Genomic DNA, 23,776 nt, shown 5'->3' on the forward strand with positions numbered 1-23,776 from the left:
GGAATCCCGTCTGATTCCTTGCCCCAGGGCAAGGAACCAAAGAGGGCTGCCAAATAAGCATCACCACTCATTCGTGGACGTGCGATTGCATGCATCATTCAGCGATGATTAGATTTGGGGTGGTGAGCCCGAGTCGCTCTGATGAGCATACACATCAAATCACCCCAATCCTGTTTCGGTGCCATTAATGATCGCGTGCGCGCGTGTCTGTCTGTCTGTTATATATTTAGCGTGGGGAGTGGTGGTGTAGCGGTGAGTGCTACGTTGCGCTACGAACCCGGCGACCCGAGTTCGATTTCTGCTCACGGACAAAACACCCAGTGACGATAATCTGAACCGGTCCTGGACCTCCTCCACTAGGTCGACTCAGCCTCAAATGAGTACCTGGTGCTGTGTGTAAACATCGCCACTGGGGAGCCAAAGGCGGCTTGGCGTGTGCCGTGCCGTCCTTCATAGGTGCTACTCGCTAACAGCGCTTGCCCCAACAGTCTCTCAAGGCTACACGGGGGATCTTTCGTGTTTTTGTTATTGACAGGTACGAGGCGGAGATCACCGCACGCATTCACAAGGAGAACGAGTACGTCGTCATCAAGAAGGTGACAGCTCACAGCGCGAGCTCGTCACTTGCTTCTCTCGTGTCGATGACATCTAAACCGGCGGGTGTGGAGAGCCCTGCCTCTGCTCATTTCATGCCCATAAGAACAACGGGACAGTGTTCATCTCCCCCTTCACAGCCCCGAGTTCTTGAGTGTAAAATCCAGACTTCCCTATGTGGGAGGTGAGTCTCTCCATAGGATAACTACGGTTGACTTCCACCCGCCCCCCGCAAAAGTGGTACTCATTGTATCAACCCCTGGAGGGGATGATTGGCCGAGGCAACTTTACGAGCAGGATTTGAACTCGCAACCTTCCGATTGCGACGCCGCGCGCGCTCTACCGATGAGCCACGTGACAATTTGTATTTAGGCTGCAGGAGGAATCCGATGAGCTGTGAAGCTCTTTGTCACAGATGTCCAGTGTGGGCGGGTCAGCAACGTCGAGGGCTAACCAGCACTTTTCAACACCGTTGGCGGGCCACACACACACACACACAGGTCGGTTACTTCTGTGGCTGCAAGAGGCCCTTGCGGTGACAGAATTGACTGCGTGCTAAAATTAGAAACACATTTTTTTGTGGCCAGGTTGAAAATATTCCCGTTTTGTACCCGGGGCCCGCAGACCGGTGGGATTCCATATTCCGGGCTACGAAGGGGAAGGAAATTGGGACAGGATTGGGGATCCCCCTTTTAATTCCTTGCACCAGGGCCCATGCCAAGCAAGCTATGCCACTGGACCCAGAGGCTCACATATAGAGAGACCCACAGACTCACATAGACACCCATACACTGACTAACATAAGAGACCCATAGGCTTAGTGACCTGTATACGCAAATGGATAGGCCTAACCCATGGACTTACGTGAGACCCGTAGATTCACACAGAGACCCATAGACTCACAGAGACCCATACGGCGGTGTAGCTATCGAGTGTGCAGGCGGTGCAACTGCACTGGGCCAGAAGAATCCAGAGGGCCGGGCTATGAAGAGGGGGAAATTTCACATGGGGGGGGGGGGAGGGCACACTTGATTCCTTTCACAGGGACCAGAGGTCGCAATCAGGTACCCGGATACCCGTACCTTACCCGATACCTGGCTACCCGTACCCGACCGGGTATCCGGTACGGCTAGCCGTTTGCGACCCTGGTGCGGCCCAGTACGGGTACGAGTAGGCCGTGAGTCACTGGTGAGTAACCGTTTGTCACTCATTTCGGGTAGGGTACGGGTACAGGTAGGGAACGGGTACCCATTTGCGACCCTGGTGCGGCCGGGTATGGGTACGGGTAAGGAATCAAAACCCATTTGCGACCTCTGACACGGACCAGTACCGACCACGCTACGGCCATGGTGTCATTGGAAGGCTTTCGCTACTCGTCAGATTTACGAATGTAGCGTGTGCGGATGCGGCGGTATTCCGTCACCCTTAACGCGTCGTGCAACGATGGCGAGAAGAGCAATGGCCTCGTTCTCGTTCACAGGACGTCGATGCAGCCCACGTCATCAAGATAGAGCTCGAGGCCAAGATGCAAGGTCTGGTCGAGGACATCAACTTCCTGCGGGAGATCTTTGCTCAGGTGCGTATCTTATCGCTCGAGGCGTTAAACAATCGTAGTCACCATCCACTGCTGGGTGAGGGCCTCGCCACGCTGTCACCACTCCCAATGGAGTCGCGATGCCACACCCCGTGTCGATGCCACGCGTGAGCTGGTCCCGTTGAGGATTCCATTTCATTTTATTATTTAGCAGCTTAAGCCCACTGAGCTATTAGTGCTTGTTCAGAGGCGACTTGGCCACGAATGATCGCTCACTTTATAGAAATAGCCAAATAACACAAATGCATGTTTCTAAATGTGGAGGTAAAACCCAGAAGATTCGGAGTAAAACTTCACTCGACCACCACAGGGAGAACAAGCAAATTCCAAATACACAACAGGCATCATCAGGGTGCGGGATCGAACCCACGCAATCCTTCATAGCAGACGAGGGAAACAGCATCTCACCACAGCATTCATTCATAACGCATGCTCACTTACATCTGTCGTTCATGGCCACGTACTGTAATGGTGGCTAGCACCGCAGGGTCAGTGCTCGCCACCGCACTGACCCTGCGCCCCCCAAAAATCCTCTTTCGTGAAGATGTACGTATGTATGTTGAACTTCTTTAGCACCGTACATCGTCAACCGTGCTGATCAGAGGGTGCGGGGGAAGTACAACAAACTAAACACTAAAAGCAAATCAGAAGGAAATAAGTTTTCAATGTAGATTGAAAAGTGTATCGTTCCAGTGGTTTCCTAATAGCGGAAGGCAGAGCGTTCCAGACGGCCGCAGAAGCACATCTGAAAGCACATGCGATGCAGTGACCGTCTGTGTCATATGGCTAACCAAGATAAAAAAAAGAATGAATTCCACAGCGACTTTGCCCTCCTAGTTGCTGTCCAATTGAAACGGCAATCTCAATAATTCGCCCTAACGGGCACGGGGCCCTTCTGCAGGAGCTCAGCGAGCTGGAGGCCCAGATCAAGCACACCAACGTGCTGGTGGAGATCGACAACAGCCGCAACCTGGACATTGACGGCATCATCGCCGACGTGCGTCACCAGTACGAGACCATCGCGGTGCGGAGCCGGGCCGAGGCGGACGCCTTCTACCAGGACAAGGTGGAGCGGCCCCCCCTTTCCCCCCCATAATATCTCACTGAATGTTTCCTGGGTCAGTTTGGGTGGGTGGGTGGGTGTGGGTTGGTGGGTTTGGATGGGTGGGTGGGTTGGATTTGGGTTGGTGGATGGGTGGGTTTGTGCGTTGGTTTGGTGGGTGGGTGGTTGGATTTTGGTGGGTAGGTGGATTTGGTGAGTGTGTGGGTGGCTGGCTGGCTGGCTGGGTGGCTGAGTGGGTGAGTGGCTCAGACAGACTCGGCTGGAATTCAGCTGTGCAAGTGTTGAGTCATATATACATACACTCCCTTTCAGACAGTGCTAAAACTCTCTTAAGTACACAACAGCGTGGTAGAGGTGGTACCACTGGTATGGCTTGAGCTGATGATGCTGATGATGACGATAATGATGATGACGATGATGATGACGTGGACGCCATTCCCAGTTTGACAGGCTCCACTCGGACAGTGGCAGGAACGACGATGAGTTGCGAATCATCAGGACCGAGATCAACGACAACAATCGCCACATCCATCGCATGCGGGCGGAGATTGACGCCCTCAAGAAGCAGGTGAGGGCGAAACGACGCTCACGATGAACGCGCCGAATCACGTTCGTAAGAATCGACGTTGTTTTTAATTAAATAATATTAATTCTCTCTGCGCACGTGCGTGTGTGGAGCGGCGGTGTAGTGGTTAGCGCGCTGCACTACGAACCCGGCGACCAGAATTCGACTCCCGCTCACAGCCAACACAAGTGACGATTATCTACACCGGTCCTGGGCCTCCCCTAGGTCGACTCAGCCTCAAATGAGTACCCGGTGCGGTGTGTAAACATCGCCACTCGCGAGACAAAGTCGGCCGGGCGTGGTACTGGCAACTCACCCCCTCGTGTGCCGTGCCGGCCTTCATCGGTGCTCGCTAACAGCACTTGCCCCAACAGTCCTGTTCAGGCTACACGGGGAGGCCTTTATCTTCGTCTCCGTCCGTCCTCGCAGCGCGCCAAGCTGGAGGCGGCCATCGCCGAGGCGGAGGGACGCGGAGAGGCCGACATCCGGGAGGCGAAGGCGGCCATCGCCCAACTGGAGGAGGAGATCCACAAGGCCAAGCAGGAGATGGCGCGGCACGTGCGCGAGTACCAGGAGCTCATGAACGTCAAGCTGGCTCTGGACATCGAGATCGTCACCTACCGCAAGCTGCTGGAGGGAGAGGAGTCCAGGTGCGTGGAGAGATGTTAACTACCTCGTCCTGGTATACAGGAGATCGTGGATTCGATCCCGACCCTGACACCTGCTGTGTATTTGGATTATGCGTGTTTCTCTCTCTTTCCTCGTGGTCGCGTGGATATTTCTCTGCGTCCTCCGGTTTTTCCCTCCACATTAAGAATCAACGTGCATTTAGTGCATTCGGCCGCAAGATAAGCCACTTCGTCGGGCTATAATTTATGGCCAGGTCACTTCTGACAAAGAGTTATATAGCTCAGCGGGCCTTTACCTGGCAAAATAAAATAAAAACGTCGTGTGGAGTGTCGCGATTGTGCGGCCGTGGTGTGCTGGACGACCTTCAACGAGTGGGGGCACTGCCCGACCGAGAGGAGGCCCAGCGCGGGTCACGTGCACCGCCAGGTCTCGAGCACGTGCCGTCCAGCCCGAGGGAGCGAATCAAAAACGGCCGTGCCGACGCTCTTCCCGCAGGCTCAACGTGTACTCGTCACAGATCGGAGGCAACGCCTCCAGTGTCACCTACAACACGTGCGTCGATGCCACCCCCTACTACTACGGAGGAGGAGGCAGTTATTCTGGCACCTCCACCGTGGGACTGTCAGCCTCCACCGGTAAGCTCTCTGCGATTATCATAATATTAATTGTCACTTTAAAATGTATCATCATTTAGCACATTTGGTATTCGAGCTACCGCAGTTTGGTGGGGCGGTGTCACTACGCGTCATCTCAATTGAGTAATTTGCGGTGTCATTTTTCAAATTTGTCAAAGCTGGCACACAACTGCCTAGTCTCTTTTAAAAGACGTCACGGTCGACTGCGATGCAGACGGTCAGTGTTTTACGAATGACACACCCGCAGTAGTGACCAGGGCGGCCTGTCGGGTTCGAACCGCGATCCTTTGGCGGCACAGTGGTCGGCTCGCACGCAGCGCGGGGAACCGGGTGATTCAAGTTTGATTCCCCAGCCACAGCTAAACATCAGTGGTGAGCGAAAACCAAAGCAGGGTCCTGGACCTTCACCGACGTGCACTGACCAGTGGCGGTGAAGTATGGTCACACAACCCCGTCCCCCCCGTGACCGACGCGGCATTGTCGAGGCCTTCATCCAGCAAGGGGATTGCTATAGGTCCATAAATTATGATCCTCGTTATTGTAAACAATCGCAACCTGTGATTAGACATAACCACAGGTTTCCCGAGCTTTGTGCGGTAGATGCATTCCAAAAAAAGGGGCGCGCAAAGCGAAATCGCGTAAGGTGGACCGCACAGTCACCCAGCCCATAATGCACCGCACGAGAATACAGCTGCCTGCCGACTAGCGCACTCAGGATGCAAACAACGTTGTTCCGCGTCCGACCACACAGCCGCACGCGAGTGAATTCGAACGGCGCGTCGTGAATTTTGGGCAGCAGTAGGTTAGCCGAGCATGCAGCGCAACATCGCAGACGGCGAACGCGCACGCACAGCGAGGGAAACCTTCCGAGTAAATGATCACACGTTGTGCATTGCCGGCCGTCAACAACTGCCCTCTGTCACTGTCCCGTGGACGCAGGCTACAGCGGAGGCTCCACATACAACTACACCGTGCCCACAAAGGTGGTGGAGACCAAGCAGTCCAAGAAAATGGTCGTGATCAAGACCATCGAGACCAAGGACGGCCACGTGGTGTCCGAGCAGTCCGAGGTCATCCGAGACTGAGGGCACAGCGAGGCGGAGCCTTCTCGCCAAGCTCGTCGTCGTCATCGTCCATTGTCAATCCACTGCTGGATGAAGGCGATGTTAACGGGGTTTAAAGCGCCCGCGGGGCATAGCGGTGCGAGAGCTCTGTGTTTCCCTGGCAACGTCGCGACGTGTCGATTGGATATCAAATGTTGCATGTGCGATCGGTCTAAATGGAAAATGTATTTCTTTAGAACTGCTTTTTGTGTTTAGTTTGTTGTCCTTCCCCTGTACCTCCGATTGGCACGGTTGGTCACATACGGTGCGAAAGAAAGTCAACATACATATGTATGGTCGGAAACGTGCACCCTCCAGCCACTGGAGGCGTTACGTTTGCCACCATCGGATTAAAGGAGTTACCTGGTGATGCTGCTGCTGCGTTGGCAGTGATGCACAAGCACAGTTAACAGCAGCAAAAACAACTCAACACATTTATCAACAGCACTGTGGCTTTAAAAGGAAAACACCGTTCACGATAGGGAGACGTTTTGGGCAAATGGCCCTTCTTCGCAGCACGTGGAGAGACCAGAGAGAGGCAGAGTCGACAACAGGAGGACTCGGTTCTCGTGTTGTTCCAGTGGCTCTGAACAAGGCCGGAGGAGAAGCTCCCGAAACACATCCTTCTTCTCTGTGAGCTGTGAGCCCCTCATTCTAGAGTACAAAGTGGAGGTGTGAGTGCTACTGTAACGACTCTTGACGACGAAGTAAGAGGGGCCACTTTGTTGGGACACGGCCACAATATACGGGAACCCCTTGGCTTCAATCTTGTCTTCAGCTTGCCTTTCCTCCCCCCGTTGTGCTCTGCCCTTTTATTTCGTTCCAGCCCCCTTTCTGGAACGTTCCCTCACTGCGTTTCCCTCAGCCAATCCCCTGTCCCTCCCCTATAAAGGATCCCAAACTTCACCTCTGGGTTCCACTCTGTTTCCCGCCTAGTCTCATTCAGACCCTTTTCTCCAATCACTTTAAAAGCCTTCCTCACCGACCAATCCCTGTGGAGGCCTCTTTCGGCCATTCGGAGACCTTGGTTTATTTTTTTGAAGAGCCGTTAAGCTGCACATTGGCTTGGGGTAATTCTTTGGTCGTTACATTATGATAGAGGATCGTCAAGAGACGGGGCTTTAAGCGGGCATGCAAAACGTATTAAAGGCGAAGATGTAGGCATTGCTTGCGCGGATGAAAGCTGAACGAGCTTGAAGAATGTTACGATGCTTTTCGTTTGGGATTTTGCACAGTAAAATGGGCGCCTCTCCACGCCAGAAAAGGTATGCTTTGGTTTATATGGGACCCATGTCCTGTGTTAACTCGGATAATAATCATTGACTCTGTAACCCAACTTTACACGGTACCGAGCTTTACGTGCGTTTTCCCCGAAGACCGTGAATAAACACAGACCCACAAAAAATGCACTCGTTCCCCATGACTGAGCTGTGTTCTTATACAAATGTGTGTGTGTGAACTGAGGTTGATTCCCAGCCACCGCTAAACGTCAGCGTCAAAGTGAAATCTGCACCTGTCCTGGGTATCCTCCTGGGGTCAGTGGCCGGCAACCTGTTGCTCCGGAGGCTCTTTAATGACCGCAGTGCGGGCTCTTGAAATTCTAAATAGCAACGTCTCTTCTTGGTGTTGTGGTTGAAGACCCCTGACCATTGAAAGTCCAGTTCACCGTGGAAGTCCAGTTCACCATGGAAGTCCAGTTCACCGTGGAAGTCCAGTTCACCATGGAAGTCCAGTTCACCGTGGCAGTCTAGTTCACCATGGAAGTCCAGTTCACCATGGAAGTCCAGTTCACCATGGAAGTCCAGTTCACCGTGGCAGTCCAGTTCACCGTAGAATTCCAGTTCACCATGGAAGTCCAGTTCACCGTGGAAGTCCAGTTCACCATGGAAGTCCAGTTCAACGTGGCAGTCTAGTTCACCATGGAAGTCCAGTTCACCATGGAAGTCCAGTTCACCATGGAAGTCCAGTTCACCGTGGCAGTCCAGTTCACCATGGAAGTCCAGTTCACCGTGGCAGTCCAGTTCACCGTGGAAGTCCAGTTCACCATGGAAGTCCAGTTGACCATCTCGTATTCACCACAGTGCATTGCGGCTCTGGAAATATTTGTTTTTACCGAATTCGAAAACAATTGGCTATTTTTGTTATTTTGATTGCTGACCCCTGCCCTAGGCCCAACTGAGCCTTGAATGAGTGTGTAAACATCAGTACTGGGGAGATGGAGGCGGCCCGGGTGTTGGTTCTAGCCACACAACCGCCCTTGCAAACCTTGCCTGCCCTCATCAAAATGCACTCGCAAACCGCACTTACCCCTACAGCCTGTGTGACTCTTACAAGGAATGTTTGTCTTTGAGTGCTTTGTGTTTGGTTACGGGCACAACCACTTTAACGGGTGGTGCATCCGCCAGTCTCCGTTAACCCCGTAAACACCTTGGCCTATCCCATGACCTCCTGCCGTACTTCACGTGGCCTCAAAGTCCACCTCGCCTGGCCCAAGCGCTATGTTGATGTAACCATTACTTCGAAAGAAATAGCGGTTGCTATTGTGCACATACGTATGTGTATATGCCAGAGGTCGCAAACGGGTTTTGATTCCTTACCCGTACCCGTACCCGGCCGCACCAGGGTCGCAAACGGGTACCCGTACCTGTACCCGGCCGGGTACGGGTAGCCGGGTATCGGGTAGGGTACGGGTATCGGGTACCCGGTTGCGACCTCTGGTATATGCGTGTGAAAGCGTGTTCACAGGTTCACAAGTGCTCACTAATAGCACTTGCCTCGACAGCCTGTGTAGATTAAAAGGAGGAGGAAGGATCTTTGTGCACTGCCCCCCCCTCCCACTTCAATTACATTACCAGCAAGTAGCACGCGCACACACAGATAGGGCATTGCGACCACACTGGGGCATCCAGTCTGAAACAAGCACTCTGGTGACATCACTGCCAATTCGAGGCAAACGGTGATAGCTATTCATTGGGTTTCACAAAAGGAAGCAAATGGGGCGCGTCATGGTGGTGAGATGTTAACTACCGCTGCTGGACGAGGGTTCGATCCTGACCCTGATGTCTGTATATTTGGAGTTTGCATGTTCTGCCCGTGATCGCGTGGCTTTTTCTCCGGGTCGTCCAGTTTTTCCCTCCACATTTAGATACGTGCATTTAGAGTATTTGGTTGCTATACATTTCCATGTGATGAGCCACTTCTATGAGCTATCATTGGTGGCCAGGTCGCTACTGAAAAAAAAACGATATTGCTCAGTGGGCCTTACCTGGTAAAATTTTTAAAATTGTAAATCGCTTCCGCTGGACGGTAATTGCCTCCCGCACAGAAGTGTGTTCACTCACCACCGAGAATAATTACATACTCACCCCAAGAATCCACATTCTTCCTCGCCTGCTCTGTGCTCTGCAGATCCACACCACTTAACTGTACGATTTCAAAATAATTGGGCAATTTCAGCATGACGGGACTTCTTAGGAGTACTAGGAATGAATTAAATGACCAAATGTGGCCGCTAGTCGTTGTGAAAATTGTATATTTCAACCTGGCGTCTCCTGAGCCATGCCAGACTGCCTCGGCATTGCTGCAGTCGCCAGCAGGAGGGTGACCGTTGCCTCCGACTCGCTCTACACGTCGCTTTGATTACCTTGAAGAGGTTGAAGAAATAGTGGCTGTGTGGCTCATAGGTCACGGCGCTTTGCTAGCACCGCTGACATCCTCGGTTGGAATCCAGGTTTCAGCCGCCCATGAATAAATCGAGTTCTCAACTGTAGCAAGTTGATGGGCATCAGCCCGGTGATCAATGACTGAATGAAAAAAAATCATGAAATTCGGTTTTGCACTTGATTTTGCTCAATTCCGTCTTTAAACGAATTCCCACTACATTCAGTGATCTGACACAAGGGGCATGCTGCTCGGTGAGATTTCCCAATCGTTTCTTCGTCTCATGATGTGATGCCCATCGTACGACTATTGAAATTATAAAGAAGGCACCAAAGTTGAAAAGAGGAAAATTCTACAGTCATCGAGGGCCGGTGCTCATCTTTTATATGTTAACCTTGTCTTAGTATTTTTAATTCCACCTTCCTGTAACCGGAGTGAGTACATCGGTAGGACGACAACTCTTGACTTCCCAAAAAAGCATTTGCTCATTTGATCTGCAATGGAAAGATGGAGGGCTGAAGTCAACTCCGAGCCAGGATTTCATCCCGCGACTTTTAGACAGCGAAACATTGTGCAAAGTGGCCGGACGTGTCGCGCGATAGGGAAAACAATCAAGGTTGGGACATAGTGGACGACAAGGCGCAGCTCAGCTTTGTAGGCGGTAAAAACAAAAAAGCTAACGTCAGGGAGCTGTGTGTAACTATGGTGGTAACATCAAGTTACAGCAGCAGAACGTGTGTTTCTATTAGACAAGGATGCGGGTACAAGGGGCACAAGGCATTGGCGTTTCTATCGGCGCGCAGGCAGTGCCCAACTCATTCCTTGCGCCAGGGGCCATGCCAAAGCCACACGACGCCATGGGTCTCGAGACGCTGCGACAAACTGGGAGGACGGGTTGCCTCAATTGGGGAACAGGAGGCCAGAGGAGAGACCAGTCGGTCATAGTCATTGGCAGTGGTGATGATGATGATGATGTGATAACAATGATGGTGTGGAAAATTATGGGCCAGTCGGAAGTTGACGATGATGGTGATAATGATGGAAAGGAGAGAGAGTCAGGAAAGAGATGAGTCTTGCACTTGGACTCGACCAGGGGCAGGGAGTCGGCACCACGGCTGTCCCCAATGGCCGTGCACCGCTGGGCAAGTTCCGAAGCTCACGGCACTGCCACTCGTCACGAAGGCGCGGTTGTTTGCCTTCACAGCGCCACGAACAATACCCACAATATAACCCCCTTTTTTGTTATAAGCCATTACGGACTTTGCGTCGTCTATTTTAAATTCCATTCAAACGCGTAAATCTGTCGCTACCAAATTTAGGAATTATCCGGATAATACGAAAGGCGAGTGCGTAATTGTTATTTCGCACATTAAGCGAAGGAGGATAGATTTTTTTTTTAAATCGTTAACGCCTTTTTTTTTCCTTCAGATTTTATTGTAAGGAAGACGTAGGTGCGGCAAAAAGCCGGGTAATTATTTTTAATTTTTCTTGAGCAACGTAATTCCACAATTGCAGCAATTAGCCGCGAGTGTGGTTGATATCTCCTCCACCGTCTCCTCCCGCAGGTGTCCATGCAATTTCAACCAAAACCCATGGTGGCTGTTATATAAAACGCCGGTAATTGCGCTCGAGCCTAGGACTGCAAATGACGGCTTATATAAAATATAAGTCCCTTTAAAAGTCAAGACCATGCATGCGTGGCGAGGAAACAGGATCCGATTACATCGAGGGGCAATTGTGTCACATGACGGAGGTGCCGTGCCGCACCCTGCAGACGATCACGACCGTGCATCTCGAGATGCTGTGCAGACGCGGGATGCATAGCTTCACTTTGCACAGAGACAGTCAATTGTCATCATCGTCATCATCGTTGTCGTCGTTGTCGCGCGACTGCTCTACGCACCACCATCGCTCTCTGTTGCCCCCCCCCCCCCCCCACACACACACAACCCAATCACCCTCAGCTCGCCCAATGCCATCGAATCAACCGAAGCTAAGCGGGGTCGAGCCTTGCTGAGTACTGCACTTGGGAGAGGCGGGTGAGACAATTGACAGAACATGCCTGGTGTTTGTAAGGAGTCAGGGCTAAGAAATGTAGTCGGGAGATGGCAGTGCCGGGTGTTACCCTCCTCGTATACAGTGCGGTGCCGGGTTATCTCTGGGTTATCTCCAGGTTATCTCCAGGTTATCTCCCGGTTATGCGGTCTCCTCCCGCAAAAAGCCAAATGCTTATTCATGGAATTGGCCAAATATCCCATTTGTAGCAGGACCCTCCTGAAAATGTACCTAGAGACTCGGTGAAGCTTTTGCTGGATAGATAAAGGGCATTAATCATGTTTATTAAAATGGCAGGAGGAGTGGTGGCACAGTGGTTCACACACGACACCCTGGCGACCTGAGCTCGTGACCTGACCACGGTTAGTGTGGGAAGTGACATACATGAACCGGTCCTGGACCTCCCCTTCACCAACCCGCCCTGACCAGTGTGGTGAAGTATGGTCAAACGACTCCCACGACCTGAATCCAGCAGTGATTGGGTGATGGGCAGGACGCATCACGAGGAAGGGATCATGGTCGACGTTTCACTTCATGTTCTGGGAGATTCTTAGGGAACCCAATTCAATTCCTGAAGGCAGCAAACGGCATTTGATCATAATCAACGTTTTTGGGTTTAGATCGCGTTATTTATAAATGTGTCGTAACCCTCCACCACCCGACACGGCCAATCAGTAAAAATGTGTCACGTTGACAAAGACAAATAGTTCACTGCTTTAGCCCACCGGTGTGTTGAAGCCACAACATTTACAATTTGAGTACGACGTTTCGCTGGTAATTGCAACCAGCATCATCGGGCAATTCGCCAGAATGGTGAGGCTCTGCTGTCTCCCGTTCTTATATAGCACATCCGAACATTCCGTGCACCACTCCGCGTGCTGGAACCTGTTTTCACTTCCCGAAGCTCCGAGCACGTGGAAGGAACGAAACGTCGGACAACGTGCCGGTACTGTACAACACGGTAAAACATCGAAAGTGGCTGTGTGGCACAACCGCCTAAAAGAAACCACCTCAGCGGTAGTATCACCACAGCCAGCCTAACACAGTGACCCAGTGACAGGAGGAGTCGCCAATTTACGCCCCAATTACTAAAGGTGCCCCAAAGTGCTGCTGGTGTTTAAAAACTACTACACCCGATCATCATTTTCGGCTGAGTCAACCCCTGTGTGGGAGGAGGTGGGAGGAGGTGGGGGGTTTCTTGATGACAGGTAAACTATTTGATGTGGTTTCTAGGAGTGAACGGCTGGATGATGGAGTTAATGAACTGTGCCATTTTGTCTCGGTCCAACCCTCTGCTGGACCCACAAACACACCACAGTGGCAACGAGGCCCCTCATTTTATCTGTCAGAGTCTTGGGGAAGTGTTCATAAGCGAGCTCCTTTCAAAGAACGATGCGGGCGGAAGTGGGAGGGTGGTACGGCCAGCGATTCGCATGAGTCACCGTTGTTTCTCCGGCCCCTATGTTGACACACTACTGCTGCTCCAAATCACTTTAGGCTGAGGCGACCTAGAAGAGTCCCGGGACAGGTTCGGGTTTCTGACTGCTGCACACTGGTTACGTGTGCAACACGGCCAGACATTTGAAACACAATTCACGGAGATTGATTGCAATGCAGCGGAACACATTCAAGAAAGCAAAGATTGTCCGTGTAACTCGATCGAGAAAGTGCTCTTTGCGAGCACCTATTAAGGCTGACACGACGCACTAGGCAGTGGTGTAGCCAGTATCATGCCATACCCGCCTTCCATTCCCCGCTGCTGACATTGACACATCACGCCAGGCATTCGTTTAAGGCCGAGTTAATCTAGGAGAGGCACAGAACAGATTCACGTATAATTCGCCACTGACGTTAGCTGTGGCTGGGAATCAAACGCAGCTTTGTGACATCTGAGCGTAGTGCGTAGAAAAATGTGCCACTGCTCGCGTACACACACAAGCAGAAACACACACGGACACACTGCACCCCTGTACTCTCTGCAGTGTGGAGTCGATGATTCGTGGATCTCACACACGTGGTGCGAATCTTGCTACCTATGGGCATCGATGTGTCATACATTGACTTCCCAGGAGAAGGCGGTGCAGCAAAGTGCAGACTAATATTCACTAAAACTATCAACCATTTCGATTTGAACAGGTAAGGCCGACTAAGCTACGGAGCTGTTTTTCAGACGTGATCTGGCCATAAATGACAGCTCAGGGAAGTGGCTTATCGCGTGGACATTTATAGCTGCCACATACTCTAAACGAGTGTTTCTAAATGTGGAGGGAAAAAACCAGAGGAACAGGAAAATAATTCACGTGGCCACAGGGAGAACACGCAAACTCCAAATATACAGCAGGCGTCAGGGTCGGGATCAAACCGATGACGTCCTGAATAGCAGGCGAGGTAGTTAACATCTCTAATAATGTATGGGATAAAATGTTGCCCCCTCACACCATTGGGTGTTCTCTGGGTGCTTCGGTTTTCCTCCCACAGGTATAAACACTCATGAGTCGACTGAAAACATCTCAATAAATAGAGGACTGCAGAGCTTGGGCAACTGTTGGTCGCGCCGGCTCACCACCTGAGTGCCTTCCACCATTGCCTGTGGTTCCTCAGCTATTGTGAGATGTCATTTGCATGGACGACACAATATACAATCATAAACATTAATTTTACCACCCGATAAATGCTCACTGTCCAGCGGTCACAATGTCCTGAGCTCGTTGGCAAGAGGCCACATCGATGGATTCATATTTAATGAGACATGGCAGGGACTTTGTGAGGCCAATTTCCTATTCCTTGGCCCTTGCTCGGTAAACCTTGACGGCTTGCGTCCCAGAGAGCAAGCGCCTGTCTGCACACCAACCACACCGAGGCATGCCAAGTGGGAAGCACACACACGGTGGTTGTGCACACAAATAACATTGCAGATAGGAAAAGATCCACTGTTAATGTTGATTTGAAATACACTCGTGCTGCGAGCTCAGGTGAAACGTGAAACTTCAGTGAGAGACTGTATGACAGTGGACTCGCATGACCTCTGCCTGTTCCTCCACTTTGAAGTTGGAAGTGGGAAGTTTACTCGGTGCTTCTGCACTAAAGCCATAAAATGCAATAAAATGTGTTTTTTTAGAATAACATTTGTACAGAGGGCATATTTAGCTTATAGCCAAAGGTATCTGCGTGAGTCTATGGGTCTATGTGTAAGTCGATGGGTCTCTTTATGCATCTATAATTTAAAATTAAAGTCTAACTGTAACCACATATTGAGACACTACATCTACACAGTGCGCATTGATTTTAAGGACAGAGAGAGGCAAACCGTCATGGGCAGTGGAAAAACCAAAGATATATGAAGCTGTAAGTTTAACATATCTTGCTGGGGAAAGGGAGTTCCAGATTGCAAAATAATGCATCGCTTTTGACCAAAAAAATTTAGGAAAGTGCCCGATATGTAACAATGTGACGACGTTGCAATGTAGAATGACGGCAAAGGTCATTCAGTCTGCCCTGCTCATCCCTTGCAGGAATTGATTTCCCCTCCCCACCCAAGCACACACGAACACTCTTTTGCTCGGCATCACTTGCGTGGGTTACAGAATGTTCATCGCAAACGCAACAGCTGGTGCTCGACTAAATGGAATGAATCAGATGCCACACTTGCAGAATGAGAATAACCCAAATATTTAAAAAAACATTTAAACCCCGTGAAGCAATAGGACTTTGCATGGCTCTTATGCGCGCAGAAAACTAAGACAATACGGGGGACATTGCATGGGTGAGATTCTGCAAATCCCAGCCAATTAAAGCAGAAAGCAGCAAATCAAGAGATTTGGGTGGGTGGGTGGGTGGGTGGGCACGCGTCGGATTAGGGCTGCTGAGCAGAATATAAAGGGAAACCTTCCATCTTCTCGCGCGCCAACTTGCCCGCTTCTCCTGCCAAAGCCAAAACGACCGATCGCCCACCTACTCCCCCACCCGGATCAACCTTCAGAGCAGCAGCCATGTCGGCCAGCATCAAAGTGTCGACCACCAAGAGGACGTCCACCCGCAGCAGCGCGGGGGGCCCTCGCGTCGTCAGCGGCGGCTTCAGCAGCCGCTCGTTCGGCGGCGGCATGGGGGGCAGCCGCTTCGGCTCGGGGGGCGGCTCCGCGTTCAGCCGCCGCAGCACGGGGCTCGGTGGCTCGTCGTACCGGGCCGGCTCGGCCGCCTCCAGCTTCGGCTACGGCAGCTACGGCAGCGGCGGCTACGGGGGTGGAGTGGGGGCGGCGGTGTCGGCCGCGGCGATGGCCTGCGCGGCCCCCGTGGACATCGACCGCTCGGTGCTGCCCACCCGCACCCAGGAGAAGGAGGCCATCAAGCACCTCAACGACCGCTTCGCCAACTTCATCGACAAGGTGGGGGGGGGGGGGGCAGTGTTTGTCTCCACGAGAGTTAATGCCAAACTCGGATCGGATTCGCATCGGTCGGCCCCCGCTCAAGCCAATCACCCCCCCCCCCCCAACATTCCTGAGCTTACATTGCCTCTTCCTTTGTGTTCTCGTCGTTTCAGGTGCGCTTCCTGGAGCAGCAGAACAAGGTGCTGGAGGCGCAGTGGTACGCGCTGCAGGAGAAGACCACGACCGGCTCCAGCGTCGAAGAGATGTTCGAGGCCTACATCAATGGGCTCCGTCGGCAGCTCGACGGCCTGGGCCACGACAAGGGCCAGCTGAACGGAAACCTGGGCCAGATGCAGGCCGTCGTGGAGGACTTCAGGGCCAAGTAGGTGGCAGCGTTGCCATGCGAACCGAACAAACATCGTTGAGGTGTGAAGAGTGGTTACCTTTGCAGGCAGGGAGGTGTTCCGAGTTGATATTTGAGCACAAGGCCCATATACTGCGTATCTCCCCACTGAGTTGATTGAATTTTTATGTTAATAATTTATTTAAAACAGGCGAGAGGCCACAGAGTCACACGGCTGCTCGTGTGGAAGGGAAATCATGTGTAGGATGGCCTCATTCTGTAAAAGCCAGGAAATCGTGTGTAGGATGGCCTCATTCTGTAAAAGCCAGGAAATCGTGTGTAGGATGGCCTCATTCTGTAAAAGCCAGGGGCAGTGGTGGCTATGCACGCCTGGCATCCGCCGCTTTGGAGGCTAAGGTTGGTGGATCAAAAGAGAATTGTAAAACTCCCAACCTACCAGGCCTGCAATATGGTCACGGAGATAGTGTCGGTTTTCTCTAGGTGCTCTGGTTTACTCCCACATGCAACACACATACAAAAAAAATCGCAATGCAAGACCCCCATAATGTATTGTGTCGTGCCAATCTGTGAGGCTTCTCTGAGTAAAGAAACACATGGCATTGTTGTTCCTAAGAGTGCTGCAGTTGTTGTACCAGGTGTAGCGAACTGAGCTGTTGTGTAGGTGTGAAATTTAACTTCGTGTTTGGGCATAGATCCAATTACATAGGCTGGGCACTTCACAAAATTCACATCAGCCAAGCTACAGACAGTAAACGTAATCTTCTGCTGATCTCGCTTCGGTGTCGGTCATATATATATTTTAAAAATATGGGGGGAACCCCCCATGACAAGACGACTCTTTCATTGCCGTTATAAAAGCAAAACTGAGCAGCCACAAAAATGAAATTCAATCTGCAGAATGTTTCTCTACTAAGGAGCCCCTTTTCCACAGGTACGAGGCTGAAATCTCCATGCGCACGGAGAGAGAGGGCGAGTTTGTCTTTGCCAAAAAGGTGAGTGTGATCAAAGCCCACGGTCTTTTTGGTGCTATAAAAACCCAAGGTATTTTTAGTGCAAAACTAACCCATGGTGTTTTTGGTGGTATACAAACCCATGGTGTTTTGGTGCAAAACTAACCCATGGTGTTTTTGGTGGTATAAAAACCCAAGGTATTTTTGGTGCAAAACTAACCAATGGTGTTTTTAGTGCAAAACTAACCCACAGAGTTTTTGGTGCTATAAAAACCCAAGGTATTTTTGGTGCAAAACTAACCCATGGTGTTTTTGGTGGTATACAAACCCACAGAGTTTTTGGTGCTATAAAAACCCATGGTGTTTTTGGTGCGAAACTAACCCATGGTGTTTTTTTTTGTGCGAAACTAACCAACAGTGTGTTTTTGGTGCGAAACTAACCAACAGTGTGTTTTGTGCAAAATAAACCCACGGTGTTTTTGGTGCGAAACTAACCCATGGTGTTTTTGGCATTATAAAAACCCACGGTGTTTTTAGGGCGAAACTAACCCACAGAGTGTTTTTGGTGCGAAACTAATGCGTAGTGTTTTTTACATCAAAATGTGATTTCCTACTCAATCGAGCATGGGATGTGCTCATCTCTTATTTGCAGCCCTAAACCAGTGTTGGAAATTCCACATTCCTATCGTGGTAGTGGTCGTGAGTCTATCCATAGGACACCCAATATTGACCACCCCACAAAATGGTGCTTATTTTATCGACGCTGGAGGGATGGTGAGCTGAGTTGATCCCCGACCAGGATTCTAACTCTTAATCTTCCGATTAATCACTCACCACTAGCCATTAAATATCACACCAATAAATTATATATATCAATTATTGACAAACGCCTGTGATTAGATTTTTTACACCATTGTTGATTTGTATGTAAGCGCTGTTCATTGTTTATCCTGTTTGCAGTCAGTTCTGGCGTGGGATTCACGTAAATAATTTGTGGCTGTTTTTGCTCTCGTTAGTTTTGCACATTCCCTCTACCATGCAGAGTCCTGTAGCTGCCACCACTGCCATTGATCTTGGGCTGTGGTCGTCCTTGTAAAAGAGCTGCTGAGCTCAATGGGCCACGTCACACATTCTCCACTCTCTGCAGGACGTGGACGGGGCCTACCTGTCCAAGGTGGAGCTCGAAGCCAAACTCGACGGGCTCCAAGAGGACATCAATTTCCTGAGATCCATGTTTGCCCAGGTAAAAACGAAGCGTACCATCGTCGGCATGGGTTTCAAGGACAACGGTACAAGCCATGAACTAAATTGGTTTTTTTTTTCGTTGTAGATATGGGAACGTGGGTGGAAGCCACCCTACTGTCTGACCTGACACTCAAACTATTGTCCCAGGAATTGCTCAACAGGACTGTATGGGAACAAGTACTACATATGGATTGCCATAATTAAACATAGGTCTTTGAAACTGTAATCATCGTCGTCAACATCTTTCCTCTGCTGCAATGCAGAGGTCGCAAACGGGTTTTGATTCCTTACCCTTACCCATACCCGGCCGCACCAGGGTCGCAAATGGGCTGAGTACGGGTACCTGTTCCCTACCCGTACCCTCCCCGAAATGAGTGACAAACGGTTACTCACCAGTGACTCACGGCCTACCCGTACCCGTACCCGGCCGCACCAGGATCGCAAACGGGTACCTGTACCCGTACCCGGCCGGGTACGGGTAGCCGGGTATCGGGTAGGGTACGGGTATCGGGTACCCGGTTGCGACCTCTGCTGCAAGTCATCGGGTCGTCGGTGTACAAACCTTCTTCCTGTCAGTCTCCTTCTTTCGTACGGCTGATGTACATGCAGAGCAACAACTATCATTCACTTTCAGGTGGTCAAGCCAGACAACCGAGTCAGGAGCAGCGGAGTAGTATCCCTGCGATGTCTCCCTCGTATTTGTGGATCGGTCATTGCGTCGTTATACGTTGCATGGTCTCTTCTGGATGGCCACAGTTGCACACTGGAGAATTTTCCTTTTTTTTTTTTACATTTTACATTTGTATCCGCATCTGCCTTGGTTTGCGCAAATGCGGTTTAGGGTGAACCATAAGCTTCGAGGAAGATCAAGACCAGGGATATTCCTGGCAGTGGATCCTCCCATCTCTCCTCCTACATCACACTCCTCACCTATGTCTTCCAGATCCTTCCTCGACATTTGACCCTGTAATATTCTCGCACCATCCCCTCGTTATTCCCCCCCCCCCACCCCCATTTTTCCATTTCATACAACTCCTTGGGCGACTGTTTTCCTTTCCTCTCATCTGCCTCTTACATTTCGACCTTGCTCTCCTCCTTTCATTCGATAACTTCCTCTTACTTTGGCTTGAACATCTCTGGGGTCGTCTGTTTTCACTTGATCAAGTGAGTGTTAGCACGCTTTTTTGAAACTCATCAATCTCACCAATACTTACAATCTCATCAATCCATGTCTGTTTGCCATACATTTGAACGAAACGTTCCTCTCTACTTCCTACTTATTCGCTACTATAGCAATCCTCCACCACAGCACACGGTTCACTTCCACACGAGCGAAAGATCACGCGTGCAAACGCGCGAGCTTTGAAATCTACATTGAAAGCGAATTTCTTTGGAACTGCTTTTTGCGTTGTTTTTTTGTCCTCCCACACCGATTTGCATGGTTGGCTACGTACAGTGCGATAGAAGTTTAACATACACGTACATACGTACAGCTCCGTGGGCTTCACCTAGTAAATGAAATAGTGACAAAGAATAAGCAAGCGCCATTCTTTTTACTGACCTTCGACAGGAGCTCAGCGAGCTGGAGGCCCAGATCAAGCACACCAACGTGCTGGTGGAGATCGACAACAGCCGCAACCTGGACATTGACAGCATCATCGCCGACGTGCGTCACCAGTACGAGACCATCGCGGCGCGGAGCCGGGCCGAGGCGGACGCCTTCTACCAGGACAAGGTGGGGCGGCGTGCCTACCGGCGGAGCGACGTCGTTACTCGTCTCTCTCCACCCTCCTGTCTCTCTGCGTCTCTCTCTGTCCATCTCTCTCTTTTTGTGTCCATCTCTCTCTCCGTCTCTCTCCCCGTTCGTCCTACCCATTTTCCTCTCGCACATTCGAAGAGGAGCCCACGCAGGGCCTTCGCGGTTTGGGTGGTTTTCCACTGGCTATTTGCCATGCCAAGCCAGAACAATAGCCATGACACACGTAGGCCTCACAAGACATCTGAATATAGCTTGGGGCCAAGCAGGGCCAAGCAGCGCCGAGCATGGCTGAACAGGGCCAGAGGCGGTGCTCATGATGCACGCATTGTGTACGACGTCAGGTCAGCACACCGTAGGGGACACAGCGTCACCCCGTCACCTGCACGTGTTTCAACTGCGCGAGGTGTCAGCGGCACGGCTTGTACAGTGAAAAAATATAACCTGATGCCTGCTGAGCTGCACAAGGCTGGCTCAGCAGATTCACGGCACGGTTCACTTGTGCAGTGGAAACTATTTATCTCTCCTCCGTCTCTCTGAATGAGTCTCTCGATCGCGCCGTTTGTTGGCGAGTGGCGGCGTGAGCGAGTGCCTCTCCCACCGCCGTGCGTGAACAGTTCCAGAGCCTGCACTCGGACAGCGGGAGGAACGACGAGGAGCTGCGCATGACCAAGAACGAGATCACTGAGCTCAACCGCCAGATGCAGCGCTTCCGCGCCGAGATGGAGGCCCTCAAGAAGCAGGTGAGGGGGGCATGCTGATGAGCGGCTCAACCGCCCGTGAACCGAGATGGATGCAGTTAAGAAGCCAGTGCTGAGCCACGTAGCGCGACAGTTTGGTTGATAGTGGGTCATCGTGAACCATCCGTTACAAAACAGATAGACAGCGAGAGTCGGTGCATGAACGCTTTCGAACCTAGTTGGGGCAGTTAATTTTTCTTTTTTAATCAGTGTTCACACAAAAGAATGACACGTTCATGATCTGAAAATGTGATCAGTTCAGAGTGAAAGCCAGGGCCCTGCAACAGTGCAGGAGCTACCGAGTGTGCCGGCGGTACTTCTGCACCGGGGGGAGGGGATGTGGGCTCACCTAGGGAGAAGGAGAAATTGGATGGAGGCGGGGGGGGCCTGTGCCGACCCCACAACCTCTGCGCGTGCGACATCCACGGGGCGGTCCGCGTCTCACGTCCCCCCTCCCCCCCCCCCAACCGCGCCGTCCGTCCTCGCAGCGCGCCAAGCTGGAGTCGGCCATCGCCGAGGCGGAGGGACGCGGAGAGGCCGACATCCGGGAGGCGAAGGCGGCCATCGCCCAACTGGAGGAGGAGATCCACAAGGCCAAGCAGGAGATGGCGCGGCACGTGCGCGAGTACCAGGAGCTCATGAACGTCAAGCTGGCTCTGGACATCGAGATCGTCACCTACCGCAAGCTGCTGGAGGGAGAGGAGTCCAGGTGCGTGTTCACCTGCGCAACCGGTGCTCAATTTCTTACCGGACGTTTGGCACGTAGCCGGTGGGGGACTGATAGTTGCAGCCACAGCAGCAGTGACTGTGAACGTGGTGTGCCGGGTGAAACGATATTTTCTAGGTCACCGACGTAAACAGGTCCTGGCTGAAATCAAGTCGCGATAAACTCAATCTGCATATAAAAAGGTATCTCTGGCCAAATTAGTAATGTGGCAGCGGTAATCTGACATTGGCGGCCTTAAAAACCGATAGAAATTCCACATTGTTATGTTGGGGCCCACTCTCTCTATCAAATGACGCCACTGATGACTTGCCACAAAATGGTACAAATTTTATCAACCCCAGGGGGAAGATGATGGGCAGAGCTGACCCTGCACTGGAATGTCAATTTGTGACCTTTTGACCTGCGAGTCGAGCCTGCCAGCCACAGCATCGCCCCTCCTGGGGTAATCTGCATGAGGTCGCTAGCTATCGTGATGCTGCAGGGGAACCCGTGCTAGGGCCGGGGTTAATTAATCCAAAACGCCACCCCCCCTCCTCCCGCCGATCATACCGCTCGTGAAACGCGTTTTGCCCCTTGTCCCACCCACCGTGGGGCTCAGGCTGAACGTGATCACGCAGCACCTGACATACGGCGGAGGGCAGCAGATGCTGAGTCAGGGGGGAGGCGTCTACATGGCCGAGGGGGTCACGGGGGCCACCATCACCCGCAAGACCACGAGCACCGTCACGATGTCGTCCGGTAAAGCACGACACGGCACGGCATGGCGCGGCGCGGGGAGGGCGCTCCCACTCGTTAATGGCTCGCAGGCCAGGCTGGCCGTTAACAGGCGCTCGCTAACAGCACCTGCCTGCCCTATCAGTCACAGTCAATACGTGTATATAACAGATCCCTGTGCGGACGTGTGTGTGCGTGCGGCTCATGTGCAGGTGGTTACGGTGGCGGAGTCACCTACGAGACTCTTTGAGGACACTCAGAGGAACGGTCGGAGTCGACACAGCAAGCCTGAAGCTTTCCTATACTCGCGCTAATCAGGGGGGCAGTGAGGGGAGAAGTGGGGAACTTACGGCTCATGAGCTATATCCTTGCGGCCCATGACCTCGTGAAGGCCACTACTTTAATAAGGCCCTCAAATGACATTTATCGATCACTGCATGCACCTTAACTGCACTGATCGGGTACACAAGGGGGATTTTCGGACACGGCAACAACGGCGTGTTTCTAACCTTGTCCGTGATAAATCAACTCTGTCACTGCGAAGGGTCTCTTACTTGCCATTTCAGTGACCCGGGTCACTCTTGCAAAAAAGACACACCCTCTCGGCCTCTTGACTTTAACCTCACCAGGTTAAACAAAACAAAACTAGATCTAAACTCTGGCAGACGCGACCGACACGTGCGGCGTTAAAATGCGTGGCCAGCCAAAGGGGACCCATTCGGCCCTCAGCGTGGAGACGGGCTCCCCCCACCCACGCACTTGTCAATCGTCGCGCTTCAACCGGGAGCAGTGAGTGGGCCACGTTGGTGGCCGCGATTGCACGGTGAGACACGACGGCACGCGGACGCGGCCGTGTGGCGGCAGAGGCCAACGCACGAGACGCGTCGCACGGTTGGCTACGTACGGTGCAAAAGAAGTTCGACGTACATACGTGCTTCTGCTTGGATCGCACATTCAGGGTTTCACGCTGTTAGGGTTCTTCATGGCTTCGCTACAAGAGCTGGGCAGTGCGACAGG

General features: G+C 51.9%; 1 protein-coding gene across 1 annotated transcript in view; it reads left to right on the top strand.

Annotated features, from left to right (window-relative positions):
- The window catches only part of LOC133358911 (keratin, type II cytoskeletal 8-like), a 41,863-nt gene extending 18,854 nt beyond the window's left edge, over positions 1 to 23,009 (top strand). Inside the window, exons 6-22 of the mRNA XM_061577331.1 lie at positions 536 to 596; positions 2,075 to 2,170; positions 3,090 to 3,254; positions 3,694 to 3,819; positions 4,246 to 4,466; positions 4,942 to 5,081; positions 6,021 to 6,165; positions 7,420 to 7,449; positions 15,879 to 16,281; positions 16,437 to 16,645; positions 17,559 to 17,619; positions 18,725 to 18,820; positions 20,393 to 20,557; positions 21,196 to 21,321; positions 21,807 to 22,027; positions 22,644 to 22,783; positions 22,972 to 23,009. Of these exons, the coding sequence (XP_061433315.1) occupies positions 536 to 596; positions 2,075 to 2,170; positions 3,090 to 3,254; positions 3,694 to 3,819; positions 4,246 to 4,466; positions 4,942 to 5,081; positions 6,021 to 6,165; positions 7,420 to 7,449; positions 15,879 to 16,281; positions 16,437 to 16,645; positions 17,559 to 17,619; positions 18,725 to 18,820; positions 20,393 to 20,557; positions 21,196 to 21,321; positions 21,807 to 22,027; positions 22,644 to 22,783; positions 22,972 to 23,009 (2,443 nt within the window). The remainder of the gene's footprint in view (positions 1 to 535; positions 597 to 2,074; positions 2,171 to 3,089; positions 3,255 to 3,693; positions 3,820 to 4,245; positions 4,467 to 4,941; positions 5,082 to 6,020; positions 6,166 to 7,419; positions 7,450 to 15,878; positions 16,282 to 16,436; positions 16,646 to 17,558; positions 17,620 to 18,724; positions 18,821 to 20,392; positions 20,558 to 21,195; positions 21,322 to 21,806; positions 22,028 to 22,643; positions 22,784 to 22,971) is intronic.
- Positions 23,010 to 23,776: the final 767 nt, after the last annotated feature.

Source organism: Lethenteron reissneri, chromosome 7, assembly GCF_015708825.2.
Source record: "Lethenteron reissneri isolate LAM-NWPU_2019-01 chromosome 7, ASM1570882v1, whole genome shotgun sequence".
Lineage (NCBI taxonomy): Eukaryota > Metazoa > Chordata > Hyperoartia > Petromyzontiformes > Petromyzontidae > Lethenteron > Lethenteron reissneri.